Source organism: Caretta caretta, chromosome 8, assembly GCF_965140235.1.
Source record: "Caretta caretta isolate rCarCar2 chromosome 8, rCarCar1.hap1, whole genome shotgun sequence".
Lineage (NCBI taxonomy): Eukaryota > Metazoa > Chordata > Testudines > Cheloniidae > Caretta > Caretta caretta.
In genome coordinates this window covers 47,490,323-47,511,679 of record NC_134213.1, presented here as the reverse complement: position 1 = coordinate 47,511,679, position 21,357 = coordinate 47,490,323, and the positions used below count along the sequence as shown (strand labels likewise).

Sequence of the window (21,357 nt, the reverse complement as noted above, 5' to 3'; positions counted from 1 at the left end):
CCCACACAAAGTCACTCTCCTGCTGGTAATAGCTCATCCAAACTGACCACTCTCTTTAAAATGTGTATGATAATCAAGGTGGGCCATTTCCAGCACAAATCCAGGTTTTCTCACCCCCTCCACCCCCTTCCAAAAACCACACACACAAACTCACTCTCCTGCTGGTAATAGCTTATCCAAAGTGACCACTAAGGTGCCACAAGTACTCCTTTTCTTTTTGCGAATACAGACTAACACGGCTGTTACTCTGAAACCTGACATAAAATAAAGACTTTCCTAAACCCTACAGATGCCATGAAGAACAAGGAAGGATCTTCTTCTCTGAAATGGGAGTTTTCTTATTTGACCTTGTGAACAAAGTCAGTCCAGAGATCCAAATTGGAACAGCTTGCTAAGATGACAAGGGAGAAAAGGTCAGAATAGAAGGGCAATTCAGACAAATGTCTCCAACAGCTCCAGGAATCTACAAGTCGAGCCAAAAGACAGACATCTTTCACCCATCCACAAGATTTTCAAAGCATATGACATCAGTAATCAAGCTGAGTGTTAGCTGGGAAGATTGAGTAAAATCAGGAAACAATCCTGACAGCTGAGAAACTTATTTTTAACAGCTTAAGAATACTGGAAACAATTCTGCTAGTTAATCAAATCCCTAGCGTCTCCTTAGACGTTTCCAAACAATGATGCCTGAATAGTGTTTGAATAATTGTCATAACATGTAATGAGTTGTGCGCTCTAGTTTTCTATTCCATTTTTATTGCCTTTGGAAAGCTATCAGGAAATACTATGCATACATTAATGTATTAAAGAAATGTATAAGTCAAAAGGAAAACTGGATCCTCCAGTGTGACAGAACACCATGAAGTTTTGATCTATGATTTCCATAAACCTGCTTTCTCGATGTAAATCATTGCCCCAAGTATGTTTTAAAATGTAACCCTATTAAAGCTTATGTTTTGGAAAGGAAAAAAAGTTACTCAAGTTGAAAAAATGTAAATCAAGCATTAAAAAGAAACCTGAATTAGTAATTTTCTGATTACATAAATTCTTTCCAATAAGAGCTTTACCTGCTGGAGAAGGGACGTTGCCCAACTAAGTCTCCATTTTGGAGATGATAATCACTGAAGAAATCTGGACTCACTGCTCCATCAGGGGCTATCAGACCATCTATGAAGAGACAAGAAATATAGAGGTTGAGAGACAGTGGCTTGTTGGGGGTGCCAGAAAAGCAGGCCACACAGCAAGTGCTGCTTTATCCCAGGCACGCTCCAGTCAGCAATCTGTGTCAGTTTAGGGATCAAAGACAAGCTGCAAGAAACAAGGCCAGCTCCTGGCTCAATAAGACAAGAGACTCACCGGGGCCTGAAGCAGACTTCACCACTCACAGCCCAATTCACAGCTCCTGTGATGGGCCACAGCTCAGAGCTGTATCCCTCACACTTTTGCCAGCAGGACTGGAAGAGATGTACAAGGTCCAATCCTGCCCATTCCGTCACAGCACTGGGACCAGAGAAGAAGTAAATAAAGAGCCAAACACCAACTTCCAGGTCAGTGGAATAAAAATGATGAGGCAACCTATGGCTTGATTCTTCAACCACTAGCCCCCACCCTCTTTTTGAGGCTGTTCCTGGAGGCAACTTCATGACTTGATTTCCCCCACCTTCCCAGTAGTTTAATGCCTCATAAGACTAGCCTAAATAAAAAATAATTTTCATATGACAGGCTCCTGGGGAACTCTAGGAAATGGACAGTTCCTTAGCTAAGAGTAATTTTACTTTGTTCCTTTTACATTCACCACTGGTAAAAGTAGGTGCATGTGTTTATAAAGTCACTACGACGCCTTAAAGGAATCACAGCCTTACCTGGTTTACAGAAGAGAGCAGGAAATTATGGAAATTTACTCTCAGTTACACCAGCTGTTGAATGTGTCAAAATCCCCAAATGAGAATGACAAATGGTGTCCGTTCCATCAGAGAAATGCCACTTAGCAATACAGCCGTTCACAGCCACCAAGTTAGACAAAATTCTGAGTGATATTAAGAGCAGCACTGCTCTGGCTATGACAATATTTTACCAGAGTTCTTGAAGCACTTCAAGGTTTGTGCTCACCAGTGGCGGGCACAGTTCTTCACCTGTGTGGTCAACGAAAAGCGACTTTCAAAGACATGGGGAATATTAAAAATCATTGCTCTCCTGAAACCAGGGGAAAGCCCACATAATGTTGCAAGTGATTGACTGATATCTCCATTGTCTATGCCATTCAAAGTTCTGAAGCATCTCATCCTTCCCCAGAAACGGAGTCAATATTCAGCATGGAGCAAACAGAGTTGGAGAGGCTGGAGCACCTGTGATCAAGTGCTGCTTTGACAACACTGAGCAAAAATTGTTTCCAGAAAAACCTGAAGACAGGAGCCATATTTCTGGATCTGACAGCAGCATATGACATGACGTGGAACACATGGCTCTTAGACAAATTGTCAAGAGCACTCCCAGAATGGGTAGTCAACATTGTTGATCTTTTCTGCAACAGATGTTTCCACATGGGAGACAGAGTTAGCATGTGGAAAAGAAACCAACAATCTACCACAAGGCTCTGTACTGGCACCAATGCTTTTCAACCTGTTCACAAATATCCTTCTGCTCACCCAGTCCTGCATGTTCACATATGCAGATGACATTTGCTTGGGCGTCCAAGCAAGGTTATTCCTAGAACTTGAAGATGTCCTAAACTCTGATTTGATTAAGTTGGCCAAATACTGTAGTCCGTGTGACCAAGGCATTTATGAGTGTGTTCCATCTTCACAATGCCAGAGCAGACCAAGAACTGAATATCTCTCTTGACTGACATCACCTGAAACATGAATTCCACCCAATCTACCTCAAAGAAACCCTAGATAGATCTCTCACATATCTCAGCCATCTGAGGTAAACTGCAGCTAAGGTGACGACACTTAACATTCTAAAACACCCTGGGTGCCACTTCATGGGGAACAAACTTTCAAACTCTCCGATCATTCAGTTTAGCCCTATGTTACTCTGCAGCAGAATACTTTGTTCTGGTCTGACCCCAGTCAGCCCATGTCAAGTTAGCTGACACACAACTACACTCAACCACAGTGCATCGCAACTGGGATGATTCAACCCACACCAGTGCCATGGTTTCCTATGTTAAGTAACATCACTCCTCCATGCATCTGCCATGAGGATGTTACAGCCAGAAGATCAGGGCAAACCCGAGCATACCGTTATACACAGACTTTTTTGATGACCCAAGAACGTGCTTGTTGTCGAAGTACCCACTGTGGGCCCACCTACCCTGCCCAGATTTCTCTGCAATGTCAATGTGGTGTGAAGAATGGTTTCTGAAGTCAACTGCAGACCAATCTCTTATAACTGAACCGACCAGGCGTGTTCCTGGCTTTGACTTGCCATGCCATTCATGGGTCCTTCTGAATCAATTTAGAATGGGACAGGCCCAATGTGAGCCTTCATACCTGGGGCCAACAAGAGGATCCCACATGTGGCGATGGCCAAAGACAGTGTCACACATCACTGACGACTGCCCTCTGACCAGATGGGATGGTGGTCTGAGGTCTCTAAATCTGGCTAATGAGGCTGCTACAATAGGTTTGGCAAGCTCCACAGCCGATAAGAAAAAGCTGCACAGTGTAAATCCAGAGTCAGTCCACCACTCCAGATTTATTTCAGTTAAAATGAAAGCACTGTTTATCATTATTGCTATTCTTACACTCTTGGTACATTAGTTGTTAATAAAAAGGGCACAGTTCTTTACCTGGTAAGACGTGCCAGGCTTTATTAGAGAAAACAAGGCTCTCTCTATTAAAATATACAGTAACAACGAAAGTCTGAGGCAGCGTTTAAAAGTGAGTCCCCAGCCTTACAGATCAGAAAGCATTCCAATAAAAAAAAACCCATGGAAGAAACAGATGCATTCTGACTGATACTTTAATAGTTTAACAGATGACAGAGAGATTCCTAATGACTAGGAAGTAACAAATGCCATTCCACTTTAAAGTAAAAGAGATAAGATCCAGGGAATCACAGGCCACTTAGCTTAACCTCTGTGGTTTCAAAGCTACTAAAGTTGCCTAAGCAGGAAGCAATGGAAAGTTACTTACAGACACGGGCTTAAAGAGGACGACTCAGGCATTCAAACAAATCTCTCTTTGCATTACAAATTTACCTGATTTTTTTTTTTAAGATAATGTAGTGACAAATGATAAAAGGAATAGAGCTGACACATCTAGATTTCCATGAGACATTTGATGAGGTGCTACAGAGATTCATTTAGAAGATAATAGTGTATGGGAAAGTGATTGAAGACAACGTAACAGATTGTAAATGAAAAATGCTAGCCATGATCAGACAGCATTTTTAGAAGTGTAAGATGCGGTGGAAGAGCGTACAGCTAATTGCATACATGTGTGTACAGCATGAGAGAGAATAGAACCTGACAAGAAAATATTCTGACAAATAAATAATCCTGTCTTTTCACATTGTTCAGATGCAGGCAAAAGGCAAGTGTGCTATATAGAGTAAAATATTTCAAATGAAAACAGATTTAATTAATTGTATTAATACTTACATTGAGTCTCTCTTTCTCTCTATCTGAATTGTTAAACAAAAAAATAAGATGGAACCTAAGCATCTTTGCACTAAAGATATTTTCAAATTTTAAATATGCAAATTAAGTAATTTCATATTGTAAACATTAACTTTTATGTCAAACTTATATCTCAAAACCAGGATTGTTATATATCTAAATACTTTTTTCATCCTTATCAATGGAAAAAGCATTACATTTTAACTTTGACACTGAAGTAACCACACTTAAGGTTAAGGTTTCTTCAGTCAACAGTACTAGCATTCAAACCATAAAGCTTGGAGTTATGGACAACAAATGTATGAATTTGTAGGAATATAAAAGTACACAGTGTCAGCTGCATACAATGCAATTACAGGTTAATCAATATCTGTTGTTACATATATTCGACATAAATTAAGGATGTGTATATTCAAAGCTGAGGAAACACTGAACTCATGGAAAGTTACTTTAGAGTCCCCTTTAGATTCTAATGTAGGTTTAGTCATTTTATGTGATGGTGTTGATGCAGCACCACAATAATAACTCATGTCATTAGTGATTTGCAGAATTCCTACTGGTTGAGAGAAGAGATGTGTATTTTGCTTCGGCCAATCAGAGAGCAGGTCATCCATAAAAGTATACTGAACTTTCATAAATAAGCTGGTTCCGACTGAATGAAGTTTTGATTTTTGAACTTATGAACAAATAGTCCTTCAGAAATCTATATAACTGTAAAAAAAGATTCCAGTTGGTATAATAATCCATAGTCTTTTCAGAGTTATATTGTGTGTACATTGACCACATTTCAAGAATATAAATCTAACAGAGTTCAAGAACACACTCTTAGTGGCCCTTGACAGAAGGAAACTAAAAAGTGAATCTGTATTTTGAATATAATCATTTACTCTTCTACCTTAAAAAAACCAAAAAGACTTTTCAAACATCTGCAGAACATATCATTGGAAATCTGCCCTTCCTCCCCCGGTCAAACATCAATTCCAACACAAAAACCTTTGTTCAAATAATATTAAGTCTGTAACACGAATTATTGAAAGCCAGGAAATTCAAAGTTACTGGTCACACACTGTCCCTAACACACACTACCGGGAAAAGAAATGGTCTGCTGAAACAAGCAAAGGTCTATTGCAAAACTCTGGAAAGGGAAGATTACAACGGGCATGCTTTCATATCTTTCACTTCAGAAAGTGCAAAAAGCATTGCTATAATAAGAGATCCCTGTAACATCCTATGAATTGCTCAAAGAGTTTGTCATATAGGTTCAGTGCAATTAGATAAAGTGTTCAAAAAGGAAAAAAATAAATCTATAAAGCATGAGTATTGCTATGGCTAACATATATAATCAAATCTGTACATCCGCACACTACAGTGCTGACATACTTTGAAAGTAACTGTAAAACTGGCATTGGGGACTTCAATATTTATTCTCTCTCAGTAACTTCAGATAAAATGTATCCAGTTTACAACAGAAAGGTTTTTGGGTTGTCTTTTAAATTATTACCCTTCTTAAAAATTCTTCTTGTGATCTGAAACCCAAACTAAGCTCATGCATCAGCAGCAAAGGACTGCACATTTATATAGAAGGTAAGAATAACCAGGCTTTCCCTCCCTGCAAGAGTTTTTTCAGGGATATAAATCTTCAGGCTTCAGGGTGTTAGCCAGCCTCTAACTAAAGAGGGTTAAGGAAGAAACTTCTCCTGTGGGAAAGTTACTCTAAAACTGTCTTCCGCAGGGTGTCTTGCACCTTCTTCTGAAGCAGCTGATAATAGACACCACTGGAGAGAGCACACTGGACTGGATGGATTGGTCAGATCCAGTCTGGAAATTCCTATTTTTCTAGCTAAATTGCAACTGCAAAATCTTTAATGATGTGAGAGATGAAGAGAGTCCATTTCATCTCCCAGAACTTTTGGCTGGGCATTACTGATATGAGTAAAAATTAGCAAACACTTATTTTTTCTTTAAAACCACTGACTGCATACACATAGGGACCACGTCTATAGAGTAAGAAGGTTCCACTTTTACATCATCATTTTTTGTGACCGCAGCCATTCTAATTTTCAAGTGACAAAATACTTTTTCTTAAGGAAAAAATTATAAAAAATGGAAACCAGAATATGTAAAAAGATAGCTTTTAAGCAAGGTTTTACTGAGAGAAGGAAACCACAGGAATCTCTAGGATATATTCTCTGTGTAGGACATTTATATCAAATCAGTTATTTGCAGTGTTGTTGTAGCTGTGTTGGTCACAGGATATTAGACAAATGAGAGGGGGTGAGGTAATATCTTCTATTGGATCAACTTCTGTTGGAAACAAGCTTTAGAGGTTACACAGAGCTCTTCTTCAGATCCTGAAGTCAAAAGATGATTTTTCTGGCTGCCAGCAAAACAGGGATCTGCACATCCAGATGGGTTCTTTCTAAGTCTTACATCACCCTCAGAAACAAATATGTCACAGTTGGATCTTAACTGACACGCAAGGCAAAACAGAATCCAGCTTCAACTTCCATAGCTGCACAGCTCCAGGAGGTTAACAGGGATAAAAACTTATTTGGTTTCACTTGCAAAGAAAACCAGCTATGGGCACAAGAAGGTGGTGTGAGGCATAACAGAAAATGTGGAAATGGCAGAGGTCCTTAATGACTTCTTTGTTTCGGTTTTCACCAAGAAGGTTGGTGGCAATCGGATGTCTAATATAGTGAATGCCTGTGAAAATGAAGTAGGATCAGAGTCTAAAATAGGGAAAGAACAAGTCAAAAATTACTTAGACAAGTTAGATGTCTTCAAATCACCAGGGCCTGATGAAATGCATCCTAGAATACTCAAGGAGCTAACTGAGGAGACGTCTGAGCCATTAGCAATTACCTTTGAAAAGTCATGGAAGATGGGAGACATTCTGGAAGACTGGAAAAGGGCAAATATAGTGCCCATATATAAAAACGGAAATAAGGACAACCCGGGAAATTACAGACCAGTCAGCTTTACTTCTGTACCCATAAAGATAATGGAGCAAATAATTAAGCAATCAATTTGCAAACACCTAGAAGATAATAAGGTTATAAGTAACAGTCAGCATGGATTTGTCAAAAACAATTTGTGACAAACCAACCTAATAGCTTTTTTTTAACCGGGTAACAAGCCTTGTGCATAGGAGGGAAGCAGTAGATGTGATATATCTTGACTTTAGTAAGGCTTTTTATACTGTCTTGCATGATCTTCTCATAAACAAACTAGGGAAATAGAACCTAGATGGAGCTACTATAAGGTGGGTGCATAACTGGTTGGAAAATTGTTCCCAGAGAGCAGTTATCAGTGGTTCACAGTCATGCTGGAAGGGCATAACGAGTGGCCCCGCAGAGATCGGTTCTGGATGCGGTTCTGTTCAATATCTTCATCAATGATTTAGATGATGACATACAGAGTACACTTAAAAAGTTTGCGGACAATACCAAGGTGGGAGGGGTTGCAAGTGCTTTGGAAGATAGGATTAAAATTCAAAATGATCTGGACAAACTGGAGAAATGGTCTGAAGTAAATAGGATGAAATTAAAAAAGGACAAATGCAAAGTACTCCACTTAGGAAGGAACAATCAGTTACACACGTACAAAATGGGAAATGACTGCCTAGGAAGGAGTACTGCGGAAAGGGATCTGGGGGTCATAGTGGATCACAAGCTAAATATGAGTCAACAGTGTAACGTTGTTGCAAAAAAAGCAATCATCATTCTGGGATGTATTAGCAGGAGTACTGTAAGCAAGACACGAGAAGCAATTCTTCCGCTCTACTCCACACTGATTAAGCCTCAACTGGAGTGTTGCATCCAGTTCTGGGCACCACATTTCAGGAAAGATGTGGACAAATTGAAGAAAGTCCAGAGAAGAGCAACAAAAACAATTAAAGGTCTAGAAAACATGACCTAAGAGGGAAGAATGAAAAAATTGGGTTTGTTTAGTCTGGAGAAGAGAAGACAGAGGGGACATGATAGTTTTCAAGTATGTAAAAGGCTGTTACAAGGAGGAGGGAGAAAAATTGTTCTTCTTAACCTCTGAGGATAGGACAGAAGCAATGGACTTAAATTGCAGCAAGGGTAGTTTAGGTTGGACATTAGGAAAAAATTCCTAACTGTCAGAGTGATTAAGCACTGGAATAAATTGCCTAGGGAGGCTGTGGAATCTCCATCATTGGGGATTTTTAAGAGCAGGTTGGACAAACACCTGTCAGGGATGGTCTAAATAATACTTAGTCCTGCCACGCATGCAGCGGACTGGACTAGATGACTCCTCGAGATCCCTTCCAGTTCTATGATTCTATAATTCTATAAGATCAGGCCAGTTTTACATACATATGTATGAGCCTGCTGAATAAGCTAGTGTGAAGTAGATAGCCTATTTCTCCTACTCTCCACTACATTTTCAAGCGCTCCTGTAAAGATCTGCCAGATCATGAATGTGCTGTTCAGAGTCCCACAATAACACAACACACATTACAACATAACATGAGGTAATATAACCATCCCCAGCTAGTGTAAGTCAGCACAGCTACACTGCAACCAATCAGCTGAGAATCTGGTCCCATGTTCGGATATGTTAAAACAGGAGAAGGTGTGGACAGATACTGAATATATTCTATCATCTTACCTGAATTGTAATAAAGGTCAGGTCTTTCTAGAATATCCCCTTCATGGATGTAGGGCTCAATGCGGTCATCCCCATACAGGTACTGCTCACTCTCGTCCATCTGTCGACTCTCTACCATCTCCAGCCACTGAGAGTTGTGCCATCGGAATTTCTCACTCTGGATCTTCTTAGCCCACTCCTCATCATATTCCTGTTAAAAATGCCAAGCAGGTTTTTAACCAGGCACTGGAGAAACTATTTGGTTTTTGTAGGTAAATATGAGTGAACTTTATGCTAGTGAAAGACACAAGTTTGACAGCCTTGGAGACTGAAGTCCTTTGTTTAACTTGACGGTGCATTGACTGTATAAAGCAACATGTTGCAAGTATCGTATGACACATTGGCAACCCGGGTGCCAGCTCTTGCCAAGTCTGTAGGCGTCAGCTGAGCACTGACAAATGTATAGCTGGAAGCCAGACCAGCTCACCTATATATTATTGTTCAAGATAGGTGTTAGACTTGTAAGAATGTGTTTAGTCTCTATAAAATGCTTGTATGTTGCTGCATGCATTAATCTTACTTTTATGTCTGTATCCCGTGCTATAAGATAGCTTTACAATTGTAAAAATGCCTACTCTGAACTTGTGAACCTAGGCATGAAGAGGGGCTCCCCACACACCAAGAAGGACTATCAAGACTAAATGGGCCACTGTAGAAAAACTTTGTTGATTGCGCCATGGAGAAGTTACATGCAGGAGCCCTTGTCCCATATTGTCAAGGCTGATCCCCACTCTGGTACTTCAAGTGCAGAAGGTGGGGGCCCGCAAGGGTTTTAAAAATTAATACTGGCCACTCCAGGCTTGTATAAAACTCCCAAGGTCACAGCTTCTCTCTGACCTTGGATGGATAGATGCTGCCACCACCCAAATGCAAAAAAACTCTTTTGGACCCAGGAAGGAGCACTTGGGAATTCTTCCCTGTGGGGTACCCTCAAGCCCTTTCACCCCCACATTCCCACATCCCAAACGACAAGACTCCCATCACTTCTCTTGGGAGATTACACCACAGTCTAGGAGACCTTACCAGAAAGAATCTCTCACCAGCAGGAATTTTCCCTTATCTAGTCAGCTGGATTTTTCTTTTCTTAATTATCACCTTTGTTTATGATACCTCCCTGTACTACCCTAAACAGTTCCTTCCCTTCCTTAGTAGTGGCATACAGAATTTTGCTATGTGCATTTGAACTCAGGAAAGGATTCTGGAAATGTTGACATTATAAAGCAGAGGACAAAACAGAAAAAGGACTACAAGCCATCCTTTGGTGGGTTAGAAAATTAAACAGGCAAATAGAGGTTCAAAACATTTTGATAAAATCTACCAGCACAGATTTTGCCACACCCTAATTTGTAAGCAATTTTCTGTTTAGCATCCCCGGAGTCTATTCCAATAATTTAAGACTCATTTGCAATCTGTGGCCTCACTGTACAACTGCTTTCTATGTTTAATACTGGGTGTCCAACAAAAACAAACAGCAATACTGATTCTATAAGATGAGTCCAAGATACAAAGTTCAGGCCTGAACTGAACTTCAAGTTTGGAAGTTTAGGAGCAGCCCACTATGGAACTGAAGGCCAGCTATTAAATTTGGATCTGGTTCAAAACTTTTTTGAAGTTTGGTGTGTTCAGATCCTGAGCTAAGATTCGTGATCATCTATAGATTATTTAATGAAAAGCCTAATAAAACTTGATTTCCTCACACTAGTAATATGCCAGCATATCGAGGGACGTGATCGTTCCCCTCTATTCGACATTGGTGAGGCCTCATCTGGAGTACTGTGTCCAGTTTTGGGCCCCACACTACAAGGATGTGGAAAAATTGGAAAGAGTCCGGCAGAGGGCAACAAAAATGATTAGGAGACTGGAACACATGACTTATGAGGAGAGGCTGAGGGAACTGGGGATGTTTAGTCTACAGAAGAGAAGAATGAGGGGGGATTTGATAGCTGCTTTCAACTACCTGAAAGGGGGTTCCAAAGAGGATGGCTCTAGACTGTTCTCAGTGGTAGCAGATGACAGAACAAGGAGTAATGGTCTCAAGTTGCAGTGGGGGAGATTTAGGTCGGATATTAGGAAAAACTTTTTCACTAGGAGGGTGGTGAAACACTGGAATGAGTTACCTAGGGAGGTGGTGGAATCTCCTTCCTTAGAGGTTTTTAAGGTCAGGCTTGACAAAGCCCTGGCTGGGATGATTTAATTGGGGATTGGTCCTGCTTTGAGCAGGGGGTTGGACTAGATGACCTCTTGAGGTCCCTTCCAACCCTGATATTCTATGATTCTATGATTCCCAAAGCTGGCTACACAGGAGTATTACAAAAAAGTGACAGTCTACCAATGTTGAAGTTAGCTGCGAGATAGTGCTGGTTTAGAGGAAACAACAGAACAGTCTTGTACACATCTTCCCCTACAGTGTAAAGTGCCCTTTCAATGCCAACATGTTTGTGAGAGAGACAAGGTAGATGAGGTAATATCTATTATTGGACCAACTTCTATTGGTGGAAGGTACAAGATTTTGAGTTAAAGCGTTCTTCTTCTGGTCTGGAAAAAGAAATCAGAGTAGGTGAGCTAAATCCAAGTTGGGATAGATAGCGTCTGTGGTCATTCTTCAGTGATAAGCTACATGCTGAAACTTGCTAACACTTCTGGTAAGAGAGGCCTTGTGGTAGACTCAAGAAATGTGTGTGTGTATTTCAAAAGCCAGCTATCACATCTGTGCACAGGTTCACAGCAGAGTCTAAATGACGCACAGTGGTTACCAGAGGCCTGTCAACTGCAACATACATGCATCAATATTCATAAATAATATTTCATGACATTCCTTCTCTGAAATGGAAGCATGCCCTAATGAGTCCTCTCCACACTCTAACAGCCTAATTCACTGATTTCAATAGGTGCTGTATCAGTCCCTAAAGCCCCTATGCCTGCGAGGTGGGAGGGTCCCAGAGCTTGGGCTCCAGCCTGAGCCCAGAAGTCTACACAGCAATGAAACAGTCCCACTGCCCAAGCCCTGCATGGGCTAGCATGGGCCAGCAGTGAGTTTTTCTTTGCTATTTACACATACCCTAAGAGAAGAGATGTGTTCCTTCCCCCACATCAGGTGGCTCTCTGAAAACAACCAATCAACTTACCTTGAGTCTCTGAGGCTTCATGGGGAATTTACCACCGTGCAACATCAGAACCATTATTCCACTGGAAATGGAGAGGTTACACCTTTGTTTTACTTGGAAGAATGGCAGTTCGTTTCTCTTGGCATGAGGCCAAACATGGACTTTCCATTCTGATACATCAATACAAGCACTGTAGAACTGATCAATGAAATTGTTTTTCATTGTTCATTTTATTAATATAACTTCATAAGCAAAGTTTTATGAATGAAACAACATTCATTCATAAAACCAGTTACCCCAATAACTGGCTGAGTTTCACTTTCAATCCAATTGCTGCTTAAATCGCTGAAATTTACACTGTTTCAACATTGTAACTTCCGTTCACTGTTTGCCATTCCTTACACTTGTCCATATTGTAACTCAAAGTCCATTTTAACTTGCCCAAACTCCATTTTAAAATGCTCACTCCATGTTGTAAAAGCTTGCTGCAACCTTCATTTTTGCAAAACCCTGCTGTAATCTTATTAGTTTAGTTTAGATGTGTGAATGAGGTATGTATGGACGATGGAATCAACCTCCAGCCCCAGCCTGTCCTGATGAAATAAAGTGTAAACACCAACGGCTGAAGATGCAGACAACAGCCCTAACAAAGCAAGAAGAGTCCACCCTAAAAAGAAAAGAACAAAAGTACAATTGAAGAAACATCAAAGCCAGGTCCTAGGCTGAAAGTCATGTCTGCATCTGACGGGTAATCAATCACACCGAACCCAGAGGCAGCGTGCCACAGCAAGACGGATAGACTCTGGATTCAAACTAAAGCCTACAAAAAGGATGGATGAGATGGAAGACTTTGGAGGGTGACATTCTGCTGCCAACATGGAAGGGCATCGGTGCATGCCCAACAGAGACCCAGCTCTTCCTTGTGCCCGGCTTTCCTGGCTAGTTAGCCGCCACAAGCTACGAACTCAAGCCACGAACTCAAGCTACATTCAGGACTGGTAACTATACAGCAGCTGCAGAACATTTGGGGGTGTGTGTGTGTGTGTGTGTATGTATACACACATAGGTATTAGATATTAGTTATTGGTCATAAGTTAAATTGTGTTATAATAAACGTGACATCTTGTCTTCTCCCCTAAAATGATCCTGTGTAGTTTTGTCTGCATAACAGCACCTGTCTACATTGACCTCTACGGACATATTTGTGGTGCAAATTTGCACTTTGTAAAATATACATCTAAGATTTTTATCTCTGAGTCTGCAAGTAAACTAACCACACTGGGATTCCCCTCCACTTGGGGAGCAAGAGATCAGGATTTCAACCCAGGTCTCCCACATGGCTTTGTGTGCATATAGCACTGTGGTCACCAGACTGGATCTGAAAATACTTAATGTCCCTGATGGCCTCAATCACGAGACCCCAAGACTGCAACCTGAACTCCTGACTGCTGCATAAAAATGCCACAACTTAGGTGAAAGAGCACTGTCCTGGGCTGAGTTCTTTCTTCTTGTCCCCCTCTCACTTTTAATTAAAAGAAAAACTAGAACTAGCAGTGAAAAATAAACTCCTTGGAAAAGGTAAACTCATCTCTGAGAAGATTTATAAAGTGACCCGTGAAAAATGAAAAGGTGCAACTTTCAGTGATGACATCTGACCAGTATCTTGGAAACATTTCCTTTGCTGTGTCTGCGTGGGCTATCTATTATGGCAGCCCTCAGCAGCCTTAAGCTCCTTTCAAGCTTTAGAGAAACACCTTGTAACTGCCAGAGGCCATTCTGTAAATCCCAAGAAAACTATTCCCAGAAACGATGATGACAAGAAGGGGAAAAACTAAACATAGCAAATCGGATTAATTTGTAGGAGTTGAGTATTTTTTACACTGGCTTGTTTACTTTCAAAGGGTCCCAATAACCACCATCATTGCTCCTAAGTTCCCAATTGCAGATTTAGCAGGGTGCACATAGAAAAATCTAATGCCTTCTAAAGAACGTTGATCTTTGGTGAGACTCACTTGCATGATTTTTTTAGTTCAATTCCACACTATCATCTGAGCTGACTGAATTCACCATGCTATTTATAAGATGTAGCAGGGGGACATGTGGACTTTTATTAATCATTCTAAAGATATAATCAATTTAAATTCCCCCAACCCTGACTACCCCATTATTGTAGTACATAAAAAAGCATCCACAGAACATACTGATCTCTTGGTATGTTTCTTTCAGAAGAAGTTCAACACTCCACATGTACTACAAGTTCCATGAGATGAACTACATGCTACCCTAAATACCCCTCCTTAAACCTCAGAATAGATAAAACTAGCAGATGACTGGTGAATTAAATTGGCATGGATCTGGTTGTCTCTTGATTGAATTGTGTACGTTTTTTAATCATCTAAACCCCACTTTTCCCCACCTGCCCTCAGGTAATTTTGGTGCTTTTCTAATATTTTCAAAATCAGTTTAAGTCTATTGACTTGGAATTACCATATCAGATAAGAGCAAAGGTCAATTTTGTCTAGGATCCGTGTTTGGCAGTGGTCATAGATTTTAAAGCGAGAAGGGACTGTTATGATCATTTAGCAACTGACCTCCTGCATAACATAGGCCAGGGAGTCTCAATCAATAATTCCTTTATGAAGCCTCTGGCTTTTCCAGGGGATGGTACAAATAATACCTGAGTGAACAATTATGGAAAAAACTGTATGAGTAAACATCGGCACAGGAGAGAAAATTTAGTACCATAAAACTAGAACTAAAGAAGAAAATAGGTAACAAACTAAAAATAAATATCAAGGAAAAGCAACTCCCTGCAAACCCAATAGTGTCTATAATGTCCTTGAAGAGATTAATTTTGAACCAGTAAAAACCTTCTTTACTTGAAGGGCATCTTTACCCAATGAATTCCCTCAGAAATGAAGTACAAAAATGATGAAGGTTATGGCACAAACCAACAGCCACTAGGATGTTCTAAGTGAAGTCTGTCAGTCTTCTTGAATAGCAGACCATTGGGTAAGGAGGGGTGCAGTCAGTCTCTCTGATGGTTTTCAAATGCTGCAAGTTTAGTTATTTAACAAGAAGAGTGCTCAGAGGCTGACTTTATTCTCCTCTGAGCTCCCTTGACATCACTATCTTAAGCATTCGGTTTCCATAAATCTTGGAGCGTCATGGAAGATGTATGGTTTGATTCTGCATGGAATGTGCCATCCTTTTTGAAGTCCTACATCCAGCTTTGTTTACTATTGAACCACAGAAACATTATGAAGCATTAACTGGCCTATTATCAGAGCATGCCTGTTCCCTATCAGGCGTCCCCTTTGTCACTGGCTTCCGTCACACCTTGTATCTGATTAACACACTATAGGATAACATAGAGCTACACAGATCTGTTTTGTGTTCTATCAAGCTGATGGAAAACAGATTTTCCTTTTCACTTTAATGTGGCTGCCCTCTAATTAGGTCTTTAATATGGTTCATTTAATGTGATTCCCTGTACTAAATTAAAACTGCTGTATAGTAAATTGAATCCTTGTTAAGGTTAGGATTGTAGCTGGTAAAGTGATACACTGTGTTGATGGTTGCCTGAATGGACACTTGCTGTAACAAAATGCATAGTCTACGCAAATGATTAGATTAACAGCATATTAGTCATTGCTTAACAGGATAGAGTTTTTCTGGTTAGCTATCTTTAGTGTCCAGTCCCTAAAACAAACTTCTTCCAGCACATAATGGGCCATATCCTGTCCTCAATTACATCTGTGTAACCTTCAATGAGTTCAATAGGCTTGTACAGGTGTAACTGAGAGCACAATTAGGCTCACTACTGACAGAAATTAGCTTTTGCCATGGCCCATAATGTAAAATCAATGTAATGTGCAGTAAATGTAAATTAGGTTGGAAAAGATGCATCTGTTTTAAATCTGAGCACAAGCTATCTCCCGTCCTTCCCTAACTGCTTTGTGATGGTCTCCAAAATATATATATATATATATAGCCTCTTCTGTGTACAAAGATAAATATTGAGCAATAAAAGATCCCAACTGCTATGGGAACCAGTAGTTGCAGTAACTTCTGCCCTGTTTTGTTTGACCTTGTGTTCAAGGAAAACTACTGCAATCAGAACTTTAGAGACAAGCTATAAAACAAGGTAACAGGTCTTATCTGCTAACAGAAATAACCACTATACTTAAGCTTGTCTAACAGTTTCTATTCTAACCCCCCATTTTCAGTCCATAACTTTCTGAAACATTCACAGCTTTCCAAACTTGATCTCTCCCGCAAGGTGGGTGAGTGTATGTGTTGTCTAATCCCATACACATATACAGTGTTCAAGCAAAACTGATCAGCTGATTTCCTTAGGAGGAGGAAAGAGAAAAACCAAAATTGCTTCTCCATTATGAAATGTCCCAGGCTAAATTCAGAGGTGTGGGTCAGCTGTGACTCACTGTGAAGATAGAAAGAGGGGTTCACTAAAGGGTCTAGGTTGCTTGGCCTGTCATCCGTATCTTCATACTCGAAGTTGAAAGCCTGTGCTGTTGCACAAATGTAGTTTGTAAAGTAACATGTAAAAAAGCCAAAAATGGCCGAGAATTTAAAAACTGTACAGAACACACTAAATCCCACTGATGATTGAACCTGGTGATATTCTAAACAAAAAGAGCTCTCTGTTTCCACTGCTTCATTATGACTCCACAGATATTCTAGGCTTCGGAATGAGGTTTGGAGTTATTGTGTGTGCTGGATGTGTTTTGTCTCTGGGTATGCATTGTTGTGTTGTATGAAGAGTTGTGTTATTTGTATGGGTAGTAGTTGGGAGCACTGGTGTGGCAGCAGCTGGTCAAGTTATCCACCATCTCTGCAGTCTTCCTCTACAACCAGTGAAACTGTTGCACACAAATTAGCTGTAAAGGGGGTGATGGGTTGAGTTACCTCTGATATCACAATGGTCTAGGACAGTGGTTCTCAAACTAGGGCTGCCGCTTGTTCAGAGAAAGCCCCTGGCGGGCCGGGCCGGTTTGTTTACCTGCCGCGTCCGCAGGTTCGGCTGATCGCAGCTCCCACTGGCCGCGGTTCGCCGCTCCAGGCCAATGGGGGCTGCAGGAAGAGCGGCCAGCACACCGCTCGGCCCGTGCTGCTTCCCGCAGCCCCCATTGGCCTGGAGCAGCTCCGACTCAAAATCCCAAAACACTTTAGAACCATTCCCAAGCCTTCTTAAACTCATTTGGGATCTGACATGTTGGATTGATCCTTGGTTCAAACAAAGCTGTTAGGGAAACTGACCAGATAATGTGGAAGGGATATGGACCCTAACACTATATTAGTTTGATTTACACAAAAAACTAAAAAGTAACCAAGAATAAGTAAGAAAATTTAACTACACAGCAAGCCCTAATACAGTGAGGAAGAGAAAAGGAGGAGGAGCCTGACAGTTCAGAGACCTCTCTCTTTAGTGATGGAAAAGGAACTGGTATGGGATTGAGCCCACTGATCTTTAAATAGCTCTGATCTGTCTGATGCTATGAGCAAGTATACATGTAGTGCCAATTGCCACTGCTTTCCAAAGGCTTCCAACACAGGTGTCAAGATGATCTCCGAAAAGTGGGGTAGCTAAAACAGTCAACGCTCAATGGAAAACTAAGATCTATTAGTGTGAATCTGACAGAACGCACTATACATGAAGCTGATCTTAGTCCCTGAACTGAGACAGCCAGTGTGTGTCCAGATTATAGGGTTAGTAAATTAGCTCTTTCACACCAGGACTCAGCACCACATCCAGAAAATTGAAGCTATTCAAGAACAGCCAGAGACTAGTTTTCCTGTTGCTGAAAGGGGTCATTCACATCCTCCAGTGCAGACTGCCCATATGACTCCATGGTACATACCGTACTAAAGCAACACATCTGTTTCAATTCACCAATGGCAGAATCAAGCCAAGCTGTATTAAACAAATCATCACTGGTGTAACGTTTCCATAATTTCTGTGACAATTACTTTACAGCAGAAAGCATATTTCCCCCAAGGCTTGCAAGGCCTCTAATTTTCCTCAATGTTGTTTCAATCACACTATGTGCAGCTTCTTGATGACTGAAAAACGTGTTTGTCTCCTTAAAAAGAAATTAGTTTTAAGTATCAAAAATCTCTCTCCCCACATTTATTTTCTGATTTCTCATCGTCATAGCAACTTGCTTATGTTAAATACATGTGGGCAAAAAGTCTGCAATATTATTTAATTATTTTTTGTTGTTGCAAATTTAGTACTGATGAAGAAAGCTGGCCTGACAATCCTGGAGACTGAAATCTTCTATTACCCGCTGCACAGGCACCTCACAGGCTCTGGCAGTGCAAGCAAAGTGTGCCTTGATGCTGATCTTGATGGGTAGCTTTATGGGCTTCTCCACCATGGCCTCTGATCTGGGTAGCACATCCCATCAGGACCTCTATGTTTTGGCCCCTCCAGCCTCATTGCTGCTATTCTTCCTTCAACAGTGTGAGATGTACCTCCACCTGACATGGATGCTCAGGACTTCAGAGAAGCCTCCATTCTGGAGCAGAGAAAAGATGATGCCATCATGTGGTGATTCCTCCTGCCCCTCTTGATACGTAGGTCTCTACTGCCTAACCTCTCAAGGAAAATACGGATCAGTGAGTTTCAGCTTTTCTGTATGGGCACCGGGGAGGAAACTGTCTAAGTAGGATCTAACACCACTTCTAAACGGCAAAGTAGCAAGTGTCTGAGAAAGAAGAGGGCAGAGAGCTCTCCCAATATATACCAGTAAGATCTGTTCATCCATGTGTGGCAAGCTTCTGACAACAGCAGGGAATGGGAACTAGGGATAAGTTCCCTGCCATCCGCACACTCATATGGCTACTGCGGGCTTCCCACAACCTCTTCAACACCAGCTGATCTTGCTGCTGCTGTTCCTTTTCTGGATCCAAGGTTTCATTCAGGACTGCCAGCATGCAAGGTGAGCCATTCTCCCATCCACCCTCACAGCACTTTTCCTTTCCTCTCCCTCAGCACTTCACAGGATTCACATCTGAAAACATGTACTATCTGTAACATTGAAATAAAATCTACAGAACATGGAGTTGTGTTTTCTTGCATCTTTTTTCCGTTTCTGTCTCTTTACTCCCCTCTCCAACCACTAGAACATCCCTTCCATGCCAATGCTAGTTGAGAGAGAAGGGATTTCTTCTCTACACTGTCACTAGGCCTCCTCTGGCTGCCCTGAAACACTGGAGTTGTGCTCTCAGGAGCATGGGGAGACATCTTCTAGACTGTAAGCCTCTTCTTAGTTTCCCCACAGTGGAGGAGATTTCGGGGTCATCAGCCTATGGGGCTAGTGCATCAATGGTCCCTGAAGTTTATCTGCTAATGTTTTTTTTCAAGTTGAGTGTTTATAACATCCCAAGCGACAAGACTAGCATCACTTCCCTTGGGAGATTACACCACAGTCTACGAGACCTTACCAGAAAGAATCATTCACCAGTAGGAATTTTTCCTTATCTTGTCAGTCTGGATTTTTCTTTTCTTAATTATCACCTTTGTTTATTATACCTCCCTGTACAACCCTAAACAGTTCCTTCCCTTCCTCGGTAGTGGCATACAGAATTGTGCTTTGTGCATTTGAACTCAGGAAAGGATTCTGGAAATGTTGACAACATTATAAAGCAGAGCACAAAACAGAAAAAGGACAACAAGCCATCCTTTGGTGGTTTAGAACAGTGGTCTCCAAACTTTTTGGCTCGCGCACCCCCAGGGTGAAGACCGGAAGACCTGCCGCACACGCGCCGCTGACGGAAGAAGACCGGAAGATCAGCTGCAGGTGCACCACCGACGGAAGAAGACCAGAAGACCAGCTGCAGGCGTGCCGCCGATGGAAGAAGACCAGAAGACATGCCGCAGGCGAGCCACTGGAGGGAAACACCAGCTGGGATGTGCAGAGCTGCTGCTGAAGAAAAAAAATGGCAGAGTGCCGTCCGGCGGCATTCCTGCTGCCGGGCATCCCCTGGGATCATCTCGCGCACCCCAGTTTGGAGACCACTGGGTTAGAAAATTAAGCAGGCAATTAGTTATCTAACAATTGTAATGTAACATGAACTAACTGGAACAGTGCAGTGGAGACACAGGCCTGGTCTACACTAACGAGGTAAGTCAATCTAAGTTACACTAGTTAAGTTATGTAAAATACACAACTTAAGTTGATGTAGCTTATATTGACTTACAGCCGTGTCTACACCACGCTATGTCGATTGGAGACACTCTCCCGTCGACATAGATTCTGCCTCTTGGGGTCGTGGAGTACTGAAGTCCATGGGAGAGTGCTTTCGCATTGACTTATGTCTTCACCAGACCCACTAAACCAATTACCGCTACATCGACTGCAGCAGAGCCGATTTAGCCCTTGGAGTAAAGGCTTCTAAAGCATTCTGAATGCATTTTGCTGAATCAGAATATTGATAGAAGAGACATCCAATCTTGGACCCCATGGTTGTGGATTCGCTAAGTAATATTCTAATACAGCGTTTCTTAAATTGTCACATCTCTGTATGTGCCCTGGTCAGTGAACAGAAGTTATTGTGCATTGGGATAGAAGACTTTCCTGCATGAATGCACTGATCTAGCTTAACTGGAGCCTGTGGGAAGAACAAATAAGAGTATGACAATGGTCCTAGAAAAGGACGCCCAAGCACACACCTGAAAGACAATGGACAAAGTTGTCAGCTTCAATGATCTTACATTCTGTCTCCAACAAGTTGCAAGCCTTGTTCTGCCAAGGCTGGGAACTAACAGATCACAGAGCTGTAACAGTAAAAGTGACTTGGTCTCGAGGTAGGGGACAGGTGACTAAGCAGCAAAGGACTCCTTTCTTAGGGATGGGGGAGAAAAATGGCTTGTGCATTAAGGCAACAGACGGTGCCAGCCAGAACCTAGAGGTCTCAGGCTGGGGG

At 41.5% G+C, this 21,357-nt stretch overlaps 1 protein-coding gene across 5 annotated transcripts in view; it reads right to left on the bottom strand.

Moving 5' to 3' along the window:
• KIFAP3 (kinesin associated protein 3) overlaps window positions 1-21,357 on the bottom strand; it is a 142,255-nt gene that overhangs the window by 51,583 nt on the left and 69,315 nt on the right. For 4 of the 5 annotated variants that reach the window (XM_048860267.2, XM_048860268.2, XM_048860265.2 and 1 more), the window contains exons 18-19: window positions 9,263-9,452; window positions 1,068-1,167 (exon numbers count right to left, since the gene is read on the bottom strand). In XM_048860267.2, the coding sequence (XP_048716224.1) occupies window positions 1,068-1,167; window positions 9,263-9,452 (290 nt within the window). Of the gene's footprint in view, window positions 1-345; window positions 392-1,067; window positions 1,168-9,262; window positions 9,453-21,357 lie in introns of those variants that run through there. The other variant, XM_075131459.1, reaches the window with a different exon arrangement.